We start from the raw sequence: 13,864 nt of genomic DNA, 5'->3' as shown, positions 1-13,864 counted from the left end.
AGGAGGTAGTAGAAGGTGAGAGTGGTGGTGAGAGGGGTAGAGAGAGAAAGAGAGACTTTGAGAGGAGAGAGATGGGTTCTGGTTGTATAGACGACGGTTGGATGTAGGAGGAAGTAGTCAGTGGAGAACTGAAGCAGTAGTGATAGAAAGGGGAGAGAAGTGTGAAAAGACCGGAGGCACAGAAGGGGAAAGAGAAGAGAGGAAGAGAGAGATGAGGAGGGATGAGAGAAAGAGAAGGATAAAGAGGAGTGGGAGTGAAAAGAAGGGGCAGAAAGAGGAGAGGGGTATGAGATAGTGAGGGAGAAGGAAGGCAAAAATGGGAGAAGGAGAAAGGGGCAAAGTGTGTATGGAGGTAAGATCAGGGAAGGAGAGAAAGGAAGTGAGGGGGATAGAAAGAAAGATGGAGGGTGTCTGGGAATATTCAGGCAACATGTAGGACAATATTGGGACTGCTCAGTGGGACTATTAGCATAGGTTACCCTAAGAAAGGACCGGAGTGAGAAAGTTAGATGAGGCCTCGGCCTTTATGCCTTCCTGATGCATGGAGGCTAGCTTAGACAGTAGGGGTTACAGGGCTAAATCATCAACACTAACTCTGGTGCTAGGGATGCCAGGTTATGGTGGAGGGAGTCGATGGGAGGTTGTGGGACCAGCCAGAAATGCCCATGAGCAGAGTCCACCTGCAGTCTTGAAAGGTTCAGAAATCCTTTTTTGATGTACAGTAAAACAAAAAAAGTGTAAACCATTGACTGGATGTTTTTTCGGACGTTTGAGATTGATAAGGTCATCCATGAAATCATGAAATGCTTTGTTAGCTGCTGTGAGCCACAGAGAAAACCCGGGGATGGTAGCCATGAATCATAACATTGGTACTTGTGTTGTTCACCCACTCCAAATCAATGAATGTTTCACGTAGCACTGTATAAGCTAAACAAACCTAAAATGTCACTCGCTGATTGGTGCTAGTAGCTCATTACCTCTTTGTACCCTTCTTCCTACAACTACTCTACATTCAGTAGGTCCAAAGATTTGGTTCTCGTTGATTGTCATTGCACCTATTCAGTATTGATTAGTAAATACTTTCTATTACTATAATTCTTAGAAAAGAGTTTCCTTTGCAATTGAGTTAGTTGTACATTCTGTAATGTATTAACATTTCAGCCCATTCAATCAAGCAGTGAATAAATAGCATCATGCCGAAACGCTTCGTGCTTCAGACTTGAGACCGCCAGGGTCTGTTAAGGGGGAAAATGACTCGTGGTAACATGCACAGTCAAGAAAGTTCAACTTCGAAATATTTAACTATTCAGAAGATTTGGAACTGTAACAAGCTTAACAGGATGACAACGAGAAGATATCACCCCATCAATAGGGCTGATTCAACACCCATCATTATGAACAGGAATTCCATTATAAGTGTCCTACTATGTTAGCCCTTCATGTAAAAAACATATCTGAATGCAAGTCTGTATATCTATTCAGGAGCCCTGAGGAAGATCTTGGATTGAAACATGTGTTGCATGAACTGTTATTTTCCTTTACATTGGAAGGACACAGATGTGCCCATGGCTTTGCAAAGGCTTATGGGTGTGCAGATTAGGATGCACACAGTGCTGACTACCTGCCGGTCTCTAACCACTAGAGTAGTGCTTCTAGGCTCTGTCAGGGAGAAGGAGAAAGCACATGTTCAGATATATCTGACAATGCAGATGTGTGGATACTGTTACCTAATATGAAACTATATTGCTACTGGGACTCAGTGATATGTAGGTTATCTACAAAGGAACCAGAAAAATGCTTGTTTAGTTTAGTTTAGGTGATTAGTTGTATTGCGCACCAAACCCACAGGTAGTCGGGCGCATCGCATAAGATTACTCACAGCTTAGTTGTACATAAAAAGATATTGCAGTAACAAGGTTGTTGTTTGCAGTCAAAGAGCATAATAATAGTTGACATTTTACAATTTTTTACAATTTTCATAATAATAGCGTAGAGAATATATATATATTATATACAAAATGAATTAATGCAAAGTCTTTATAGATGGCATACCGGTTGAGGTCCGAAGTAGAGGAGGGTGAGATCTGGGTGAAGAGGGCAAACGCCAGAGTCGCGCTTAGCCATCAGAATCTTTGAACATTTTTATAAGGGTGTGGCAAAATTTTGTGTAAGATGGTTCTAGTCTGAGTGAGATAGGGAGTGAGTTCCATAGTTGGGTAGCCTTGACCTGGAAGCTGTTACCTCCCACTCTGGCCAGTTTGAATCTGGGGGTCAGGAGACAATTAGTCTTTGAATGTCTGGTTAGTCTTGTCTCGCGTTAGTAATGATTCTGTCCATGGAATAGCGAGGGGCTACTTTGTTGACACATTTATGAGTGAGGGAGGCAACTTTGAGTTTTCTTTTGTCAATCGTAGACAGCCAGTTGTGAGCTCTTCTGGTGTCGGAAATATGGTCTCTCCTGGCAATTCCGAGCGCAGCTCTGAGGGCGTTGTTTTGCAGGAGTTGGATTTTCTTAGTAGTTTGTTTGCTCGCCCCAATGTACATGGCATTTCAGTAATCGAGTCTTGATAATGTGAGAGCTCTAGCAAGGGTGATACAGCTGGCATTGGAGAGGAAGGTTCTGCCAGCTCCGATTAATTTACAGGTATAGGCTGTGGCCGAGGACAGCGAGTTTACCTTTTTGTTAAACGTTAAGGCAGAATCCAAGTAAAATCCTAATGTTTTTACTTCCTTGGCAGTTGTAATAATGTTGTTGTCGACGCTAAAGGCAGAATAATTTGGGCTTAGTTTCTTTAATGAGAGTTGTGTACCCAGGATGATGATCTCTGTCTTGTCATCATTCAGGCATAGTCCATGGGAGGCCATCCATGCCTGGATGATGAGGTAAACCCTATTTACCAAGGCCAAATCCTTATCATAATCACCGGTAATTGGTAGGAGGATCTGAGTATCATCTGCATAGTTAGTGTAGGTGATACCCAGATGATCCAGATCATCGAAAAGGGGCTTAGTGAAGATATTATATAAGGTAGGCGAGACACATGAACCCTGGGGAACACCGCACGTGATGGGGATAGGGTCAGCAGAGGCAATAGGAGAGCAAACTCTCATGGTACGATCACTGAGGAAGGATTGTGGGGAGAAGTGTGCTTCTGAGTCCAAGTGGCTGCACAAGACCTGGTGATCGACCAGGTCGAATGCAGCCGATAGGTCCAGGAGCAAGAGGAGAGCTAAGTCGCCCCTGTCCCTGTCCCTGAGGTCGTCAATCTGGGCCTTCAAATCAATTAACGCAGTTTCAGTCCCGTGTTGGGGCCGGAAGCCTGATTGTCTAGATCCCAGCAGATGATTGGATTCCAAATATTTTTGAATTTGTAGATAGGCTATTTTGTCTATGATTTTCAGGAGGAATGGTACCGTAGTGATATGTCGGTAGTTCGTGGGAATTAGGGGGTCTAGAGTTTGTTTCTTTAGTAAGGGGAGCACCCAAGATTCCTTGAGGTTGGTGGGGATGTGGTTGGTCCTAAATGAAGCGTTGATCAATTTAGTAATAAAAGGTGACAGTTCTCTGGCTGCATCCTTGATGAGTTGGGCCGGGCACTGATCACCATGGCAGTTGGAGGGTTTGAGTGAGAGTATTGTCTTTTCTGTTTCGAGAATGGTAACTTTTGAAAATTTGAATCGTGTTAGTGTGTCAGAGATGATGGGAGCGGATACAATAGTATTGTTGGGCAGGTTGGTTGATTATAAGGCTTTTTTATTCTTAATTTTTGTTTGGAGGGTAGCAACTTTACCGTCAATGCTAGCTGGATGTTTGAACACCAAGGTTTGTCCTTGACACAATTGTCAGGTACGGGGATGGGTGCGGGGATGGGTGCTTGTGTTTCTTTATTTTTCACAGAGTCTTAGGTTAGTAGACATGTAGCATGTATTATAATGAAATTCGTTGTGAGGACATCTGTGTTTTTTTTTTAAAGAGTTTCAGCCTTTGATGGGAATTAAATATCTTCTGGTTTGTTTGGGACATACATTCAGCAAATGTTAGTGCTGATAGCAGGATCGAACTGGGCTACAACATAGACCTGGGCTCAAAATAAGTGTGCCACTTTCTGAAATGGAGATTTGTGACTTTTCTGTTGCAGTACAGTAGTGCCTATGGGCACGGTTGTTGGACGTAGGTGTGGCTCTGGCAAACTGATGTATGTTAAATCACATTAGGCCACTAACTTTGGTCCCAGTGTCCAACTACACAGTGCACTATATGATGTCATTGGCCAATTTCTTCCCCCAAAACGGTCTCGCATGTGAATGTCAGGGCCTTTCATTGGACACTACTCTGTTGCACTACAGGGCAGTCAGAGCCTTGATAAGGCATCTGAAAGAGTAAGCCAGAGAAAAGGTGGAGGCTCTAAGATAGGTCTTGCACACACGTGCTTCTTGATTTCACCAGCCCGATAGCAATTTCCCATCTTTTATTGGGTACCAGCATAGCGATACTCATAAGGGAAAACGTTACATTTCATTCATGGGCGTAATTTTAGGGAGGGACAGGGGTGTTTGTCCCCCCCAACTTGCATGGCACACCATTGTGTCCCCATTCATTTGGCTGGGGTACCTTTTCTTCAGCTGTCATGTCCCCCCCCCAACATTTCCAGCAAAGTTACTCCACTGATTTAATTACATCCTTTATTTACAGCAGTAGTATTTTAACTATGGGGCTCCCACCCTCTCTCCCCTCCCCCAGACCCCGCCAGTGGGTCCCAAAGGATCATTGGTTGGGGGGGGGGCGGCACGTCTTTAAAAAAAGATAACAGTGACTGCTTTTAATAGAACATTTAAACAGCTACAGCTTGTGGGGCGGGGAGGAAACTATAGTTTGCTCTTTACCAACAGTTTTGATCTGTAATCGTGTTTTCTGTTTTTTTTAAAGGACATGTATAGTTTGCAAGTATTTTTTACCCAGAAAATTGTGCACTCCAAACACATGACATTTCAACAGTGCTGAAAAGATATGGTATCCAATGAGGGCCACGCCCGACTGCAGACACATCAGGGTGGAGATGCATTTCCATGTGCACATTGCACGCTTTTTATTGCCAGTGATACCGTCGCGTTGATTCCCGTGGTGGACTGACACCTGGAGGCAGGAGCAGGTAACACAGAGCCACAGGAAAAGTCAGAATCCAGTGAGAGCTAAAACCTCACAGTCGTCTGCTGGTGGCAGCTCACTGAAGGCCCACGAGAGGTAGCTGGCGCTACGTGGATCGCATAAGATACGCTGATTTGTGCTAGGGGGTGCCCCAACCAGTGGTGGTCCCTCTCTGCGTTTTAATCCCTTCCCCCGCTCTATTCTTGGAAACACATTGTTCTCATTCTGGTCACATCCCCTGCACACCGTCCTCCCACACACACACATACGCACAAATATTCAGGCACGGTCATGAATCGGAAAGCTCACTTCATTTAGAGATAGACAGACATGAAATACCTCCATTTAGGAGCAAGGAACAGTTCACCATCGTGGCCTCCCAAAAAGAGATAAGATTCACACACCACCTAATGACCAGTCCTTAGAGAGGGTTCCTCCATGAATGCATATGCATATTGACATACTAATACCCCAGCCTTTGCCTCCATTAACACTTTAATTAAATGTGAAAGGCTGCAACCTCTCTGATCCCTAAAGGACAAAGCCTGTCTCATTCGGTATTCCCAGAGTACACTGTCATTAGAGAAGACGCTGTGCCCTGAAGGCATGGCTGGAGCTTACCTGTCCTTTGCTGATTATGAAGAATGTGTCCCCTCGAGCCCCTTGCCTGATAATGTAATCCCCATCTTCGTAGTGGGTCTGAAAAAATACCAGAGAGAAAAAGAAATCAGTCGGAAGCTGTCATTCAGCAGACAACCTGGCAGTGCCACAAGATAACCTTTACAGAGGCAGTGTGAAAGGGTGCGCGTTAGCAGAAACACCTGTCACAGTATAAGAATAGTGCTATATAGCCAGAAGAGCAATTAAAGCAACACATTTCATTCATGCACAGTTTTCTCTGGGGTTTGCATTATATGTACATTTCCAACAACTTGTTCTGACTCTTACGTTCCCTAAGAATCCACTGCAACCATCACAAGTCGGTAGTAAATATAAAAATCACTCGGTCCGGTATCTCGTGCAACAACATATACTTTTTGTAAAATAAATCTTCAACAATGTATAAAAATATATATCCGCCAGCATGGATTTACAGACTAAATGAGTAATCCAAAGGATGCTCCAACTCACGCCATGTGTTCCACCCCTAGCTCAGGGACTTCTTCATGCGAAAATTTACAAACATCTTTCATGGGCATTATTTACTGCCACACTCTAGACGGTCAACATGTGACAAGTCGCGTGACTCTTGTTCCAGCTTGCTCTGAATCGCCTGCTATATGCAGGCGGCCATCTTGTAATGGCTATTCATATACAGTTGCCAATGCATTTCATTTCACATACAAGAACATAGTGAACATTGTATATTGTGTATATGGAGTATACTTCTACCAGACTCTCATACTAGTGATCCTTTCTTAAAAACTCTTGCAATTTGCCACCATGGCCTCAGGGCAGGTTTATTCTGTAACTATAATTATGACAGTAAGATACTGAGAGGCAATATCTGGAACTACTAATTGTTCTCAAGCCAAACATAAGCAGCAGCACTTTGCTGCAATGGACTCATCTAACTGAATAGTGATACAATCCCAATGCTATATTTGGACAAAGCCAATTACACAATCCTGCCCCAGTGGGCTAAAAGGTTGTGCCAAACTATTTTAAAATATGTAGTGTCTCTCTGCTATAAGGTGCTATATCTAGTGATAAGAAAGTGCAATATCAATGTGCAAAGGTATCACAGTTCTCATTTTAGAAGATCCAAACTATACTGCTGTATAGTGTAAATTACTAAGTATACAGTGCTGTCATTGTGTGCAAAGTATAATGTATTAATCTTCATGTTTCTTCATAAAAACTCTAAAAACATTCAAATCAATTACTTCATTAATATAACATTACATAGAGAGCACAATTGTCTTGTGATCTAAGTGTCCAGTTGTGGCATATTTACTACACAGCTGCCGGTTGTATGCCTATTTCTGTTTGTTGTTCAATCTTCCAATAAATGTATGGCTAGCTCTTCTCCGGCATTGTGACCTCTGGGATTTTTAGTGTTGGCTGTCACTATCAGCCGGGATTCTAACTTGTGTAATTTTCTTTCTCTATGGCCTCTTTTTGTGTACTGGTATATGTGGCAATGCAACGAACCGAATGAGTGAAGCATCACTTCCATGTTAGTCTGCAAAGTGTACAGCTATGAGATAATTGACATCTATATTGAGAATTGCCCTGCAGTGTTGTAAAATGCGTATCATGAGTTGGCAGATTGCGACCTAATGTGCACCTGCTCACATGGACATATAATCGCATACACTACAAATTTAGTGAGGCAAGTAATCTTCTGTGTGATGTTCCAATATTTGTGTGGGTTAGTGCCATACCATACTCTCTCTTTGGCCTCTGCATATTTGCACATTTTGCAATTGTTGCACTTGTCAAAAACTTTATTGGTGGATCTGTTAACCAATTGTCTGGAGCTGTCCTAGTACTTGGCATGCTTGATGATATAAGATCCTTCAATGACTTGGCTCTAGCAAAGGTAATTAATGGATTGTCTCCCATCACAGTATTCAATTCTGTATCTGTATGTAAGATAGACCAATGTCTACGAAAGATCTTTCTAACAACTTCTGCTATATATATATATATTATATATATATATATATATATATATATTAAATATGCTTGTACTTAGCAGAAGAGTTGTCAACTATAGGACATGCTCAGATGGACCTGTACAACACAGTCTTCCATGTGATGGTATTTAGCTAAGTGATGTGTTTAAATGTGATAGAAAATCAGTAAACTTGTGCATGTGTGCTCTATCTGCATTGGTGCTTAAATAATTGCAAAAAACTTTATTTGTGCCTATGCTAATGTGAAGGCACCTTTGCAAATGCACTGTAATATCACCTCTGATATTTGTATATTGTCATTGCTGCTTCCTTAAGTGGTCCAATTATTGGTTGCTAAATAATCATGCAAGAATGGTTGCTTGTGTAGCAGCATGTGATGAATATGTGTGCAGATGTCAGGCAACTACTGCTATACTCTCGGTGTGAGAGACACCCAATGGAGGATTAGAGACCCCGGCTAACACTACATATTGCACAGAGTCATCTTTCCTTGTCCTCCAACCACATTCTCCCAATAGCCTTTGAAACTCTCAAAAGCGCATACCAGAAAAGATCTGTCAACATATTTACAAACAATGATTCAAAATCCATGCACATTTATCTCGTTAATATTCATGATGCATATACTGAAAATCCGATGTTCGCAGCCCTTGAGGGCAGGACTTGGACTCTATTTCAGTTTACAGAGAGGAGATAATTTCAGACACCACTGAATGCAAACACTATAGCGTGATTATATAAATCAGGATTCTGTTTTGGGGCGCATTCACTTCTGGTCACGCTCATTCACGCAACTTTGGCTGGCCGTCTGAGAGGCCCTTCAACGCTGATCTTTGAACACAGAGGTGTTCACGTTTTTTGGCCTATAGCATGAAATATTCTCTCCCTGCTCCTCAGTCATGTGAAGTGTCCTTAATGCAGCAGAAGGTGATGTGCAAGCAACCAAGTGTGTCTTAGTATTATGGTATGCAAAGCATAGTGACACAACAAAACATGATGGCATAACATAGCATAACAGAAGGGTGTCAGACCACCATTGCATACTAGTGGTCAGACATCTGGCCCTGCTCTCGATACCATCCCTGTTTGTCCCTCATCCACCTCCACTGTTTACACATTCTAATGAATACAGCCCGCATAGAGCGCAGAGGGTTACTAGCTTTCCATCTAAAATGTACCATCGAAAATAAAATGCATCGAAAGTTATGCAACGAAAAATGTTCCATCGAATTGCCATACATAAAGTGCAAAGTGGTAATGCATCGAAAACCTTTCATCGAATAGGATTTCATTAAACACTTTACATTTTTTCGCATGGCAATTCGATGAAACATGCATAAGGCTATAGGGAGCTGTCCAGTGCTGAAATGTATCATTTTAACATTGGACAGCTCCCTGTAAATTGTGTTATGTATTTTTTATTGAGGTGGGTCCCCCCAAGCCCACCTAAACACCCTTCAACCCCCAGGGTCCTCCCCTCCTAACCCCCCAACCCCCATTTTAAAAATGTAACCATTGTCCAGTGCTGAGATCGTTAATATATTTCAGCACTGGACATCTCCCTGTAACTTGTGGTATTTATTGTTTATTGGGGGGTCCCCCCAAACCCTCCTAAATACCAAGGGGTCCTCCCCCCTATACCCCCCAAACCCCATTTTCAAAAATTAACCCTTTCCTCAACCCATTGAATTTCCAATCAAAACATTTTTCTATTTTAAAGGTATGTTTGAGTTGGAAATCCATCGAAATTGATTCAATTAATATGCTTTCGATGGAAAAGCATTTCATTGAATGAATTTCGATGGATAATGATTTCATGGAACTATTTTCGATGGAAAGACTGACTACCAGCGCAGAGTGCATATTTTCTCACAAAAAATGGGTATTCATTTACTTTGATAGCCTACTCTCAATTAAGGCACCACCATGTCTCATTATGGAATAAAATAAAGTCTTCCATGAGATAAAACAAAACAGACTTTGACGTCAAGGAGCCAGGCTTTTACAATTTTACCCTACTAGCTTGACCACTCCATTCCCTTGCCATCTTTATGTTTCCACTCTTAATTCACAGTCACACAATTAACATTTCTGAAGTTTCACCTGGGGTACAACATATAGAGAAATCTGCGAAAATAATCCACCAAATTTCAAGCATTTTCCAACCTCACTCTTGACCCCCTTATGCATCCAACAATACATTGAACACTAACTTACAAATCGGCTTTGAAACTGAACCCAAATATCACATTACGTTAAGACACATGCTCACGCTTCATCCCCTTAACAGAACTATCGTCCACCAAACAGAACTGACATGCACACGTTCCATCTCAAAAATAATGTCCCCCAGCTGCATCCCTTCTTGTCTCCCTCTGTTTGTAGCATCCATTTCCCCCTCTTATCTTCCCCTCCCTCTTTGTGTTTCCTCCAGCATACTAAGGTCTTGATATCCCGTGTGAGGGCACAGTACATCAGTCCACCTACAAGTTTATGTGCCCTGAAAGTAATAGCTAATGATTTGGCACAGCATAAAAGTATATTAACATGAGTTACATCTTGATGACAGTACAAAAAAATCACAGACATTAAATACACACAAAGTACTGCCCGGCACCTTGGCAACACCTTTATTTACCACTTTGTGTTAATGTGGTGGCAATTTGCTGATTATTTCTACTGAAAATAAGTTTCACTAGGGATGTATTAGAGAAACAGTACAGCAAACTCAAATGGCTCAAATGAAGGCTGTTTTGGTGGCTGTGACAGAAGAACATCACGCTCATTGTGTACTATGAAATACAAATATGTGCTTTTCACCCACCAACACATTCCTTGAGGGGAGTTCTCTAATATGAATGTGGCCTGCAAAGCCGCGCAGAAATGTTAGCCTGCCCTAGTTCCTTTTACAGAGCATGGGCCCAGCCAGAGGAGCTCTGTGGGGTGGGAGAATACTCAGCATCATTGGGGGGACGTTCAATGAGCACACCAAACCTCGTGATGCACCCGAGGAGAGCCCTAAAAGCCAATAAGAGCCCCCAACAATGCCTGCAAACTAGCAACTGAGATTACCCCTCCGACTCTGCGCTGTGCGCTTTGCTCTGCAGGAGCACAGCACGCAGCGGGACTCTGCAGATAAGCATGCAGAATGGCTGATCCGTGGCATTGATCAAATATGCGCAGGCGCAGAGGACTGCTCTATGATGCCTTAGCACAACAAAAACACTGTACAATCTGATGGCCGAAAAATAAATGATATCTCATTTTCTAAAGCTGAGAACAGGGGGGCACCAAATCGCCAAGGGTCGATTGCTAAACAATGACATAGCCTGCACTTGCTCTATCTTCTCTTCTCTCTGAGTCAGACTTCATAAACCTTTTGTCTTCAAAGAAGTATACAGCAAATTCAGACGTTCTTCTCCCAGCTAATCTGGTTAAGTACGTTTCATATGCCAGGTGCTCCCTCTTTCAACCAATCACTGCTTTACTTTTCTTACGGTAAAAATCATGAAATGTGTGCAGCAGCTCCACTATCGCAGAACTTGCTGTATCACCCCTGTTTGTGTTAATATCATTCTGGTTTCTGTCCTTAGTGTAGCACAGCTACTGATAACTTCTAGGTGGTGGTTAATGCATCGAGTTTGCTGGATATCTGTGAGGTCTGGCTACTTGTTCTCTGGAAGGATTTTGATAAAAGTCTACCTTAGGTTAACATACTTTCCTCAAGGATGGGCTTGGTCGGTTCTGTTCTGGCTTGGTTCCCTTACTTTTTGCACAATCGTTCACAGTTGGATTCAAGCTTGACCAGCCAGGTTAAAGCCCCTTGCCCATGAGTTGTGGTGTTCAAGTGCTTGATCCTTTTACCCATGTTGTCTATTAGGAGCGACTGGGAGACCTGGCAACTTGGTTGGGTCCGTCAGTTCACCAGTATGAAAATGACACTCACATCATCTGCGTTTGTCATCTACACCTGATCTTCTCCACTTCAGGGACTGTTTTGGTGACATCGAGGAGTGGATGTTCCCTATGTCCATCATACTAAACCTGTTTAGAACTGAATTTCATTTGTATCTTCTTCGATTCCATTACCCTCACATTGCCGGGAATGCCTGGCACAACTCTCACCACTTGGCATTTCCCCCTTCCCTGGTGTCCACCGTAAAAATCTCTGGATTTTACTATTCATTCTAAATGGAACTTTAAACGCATATTTTCAATCTTTCACAGTCCTGATTTTTCAGTGACCTTTGTATTTGCAAAATGAATCTTTTTATCTCCACCCCTGACTTTTGTACTGTTCTCAAAACTTTGGATTCATCTCACTTTAATGGTGGCAATGCTGTCTTTAAGGACCTTCCTTTTGCCACCTTGACGCCTCAGAGAGCGGTTTTACTTCCGGCCCCCCATTAATCTCTGGCATAGCCCCATCTAGATTTCTTAACACTATCGTCCTATTCACCTTAGAGCACTTCTGAAGACTTGATGCATTACTTATTAAGTGTTGGTTTTATTCCAACCTGCCTGTTTGGAGGATGTATGTCTATTGCTAGAAAAAAAAATGCTCTTTTGTTTTTTTTTTGTTTATTTGCACACATGTTCTTCCACAGAAAGTGGGGAAACCCCCACAAACCTGCCCACCAGTATCTCCCGCACCACCATCAATGTGGCCTGACTTCAACCCAATATCTACATTTGGTGGTGAAATTCACAACAAAAAACAAGTTAAATAAATTCGAGCAGTTTTTGGTCGAGTAAAAGACCCACTACCAATTAGGAGACATTCTGCATCATGATATCACTCCTTCCAAGCACTCTCACTTCTCAGGCATTTCAGAGGATACCCCATACGTATGGAATGACTTAGGTCCCTCGATTCATTGTTTTCTTCTTTGCTTGAGTTCAGGCTTTATGAACATGCTTGTTTAAGTTTGGCTTATTTTACATACCCTGTTTTTCTTTTGAATCGTTTTGCTCGTTATATTGTGTATGTAAAGTATTTAGCATGCATTGTACGTATTACAGTTGTACATCGCCCTGGTAACTTTAATTCTAGGTTTGCACCGTATAAACTGTAAACATATCAAAAGAACGTTGGAATCTCATGGCATGGCCATCTTAGCTTTCTATCCTTCCAAGGGTGATACATCTACTTGTATTTAGGAAAACACGATTGTTTTTATCTACAATCTCCCTTTGACTGCAGTGGGTAGTCTTGATACTAAAATCAATGCATTGATCCCTCTCACTTCCTTTACATGAACAATGCTGAGTGGCCATCATGTGCCAGTGGTCCAGTGAAAGAACGGACATTGGAGAAGGATATGCAGAGCACTGCAAACTATTGCATCCTTTGTGACTCCTCTTGGTGCTAACAAAAAACAGAATCCATTTGAGTAAGGTCTGCAGCGATAACATGATGTAAACCAATTGTAGTCCATCTATCACGTAATACTGCCTGATCAATATATGTATTTGTCTTTCATTGCATCCATGCTTTAACAAAAGTCAACAATTAATCATACTCAACTTCATTGATAGAAATATCTTCAACTTCTTTCAAGTATTCAATGAAATATGAATAAGATCCTAGCCAGCCTTACTTACCATCATACGCTCTACATGCTAGTGCACTGTGTGTCAGCAGCGTGCACTGCTGCCATTTGTATCATGCTGTCAGATATGTGGGATGTCCACATGCAGTTTATCAACCAGATGGTACCTATGAATATATAATAATGCTCTTAATGGGGCAATATTATCATATTGAACATTTCATGTGCCATATCGCTGCAGCTTCAAATCATTTTGGCGTGTAATTTTCCATTAGTGAGCTTATAAACTATGAATATGCACAATTCAATCATATTTAGTGCATTTTGTAGGTCATTTACGTCACTCTTAATGACAGTCTTCTGTAGCATCTGTGTGCCAGATCCTGGATTAAAACCATATTCCACCATATTTCCTTCTCCCCAAGGGGATTGTGTTGCCCCTGAGCTGTCCTCCCAGGATGAACTATGTCCATACATCTTTTTAGAGCAATACAGTACATTCAGATTTGTATCACCAGTGAATA

The 13,864-nt window shown here is 42.1% G+C and overlaps 1 protein-coding gene across 4 annotated transcripts in view; it reads right to left on the bottom strand.

The window, feature by feature from the left end:
* Positions 1 to 13,864, bottom strand: part of PRKG1 (protein kinase cGMP-dependent 1) — a 2,834,149-nt gene that overhangs the window by 513,009 nt on the left and 2,307,276 nt on the right. For all 4 annotated transcript variants that reach the window (XM_069611305.1, XM_069611306.1, XM_069611303.1 and 1 more), the window contains exon 6: positions 5,768 to 5,845. In XM_069611305.1, coding sequence (XP_069467406.1) covers positions 5,768 to 5,845 — 78 coding nt within the window. The remainder of the gene's footprint in view (positions 1 to 5,767; positions 5,846 to 13,864) is intronic.

Source organism: Ambystoma mexicanum, chromosome 8 (genome assembly GCF_040938575.1).
Source record: "Ambystoma mexicanum isolate Mex_15411 chromosome 8, UKY_AmexF1_1, whole genome shotgun sequence".
NCBI classification, from domain to species: Eukaryota; Metazoa; Chordata; class Amphibia; order Caudata; family Ambystomatidae; genus Ambystoma; species Ambystoma mexicanum.
Note: the sequence above shows the minus strand (reverse complement) of the source record. Positions and strands in the feature narration are given on the sequence as shown.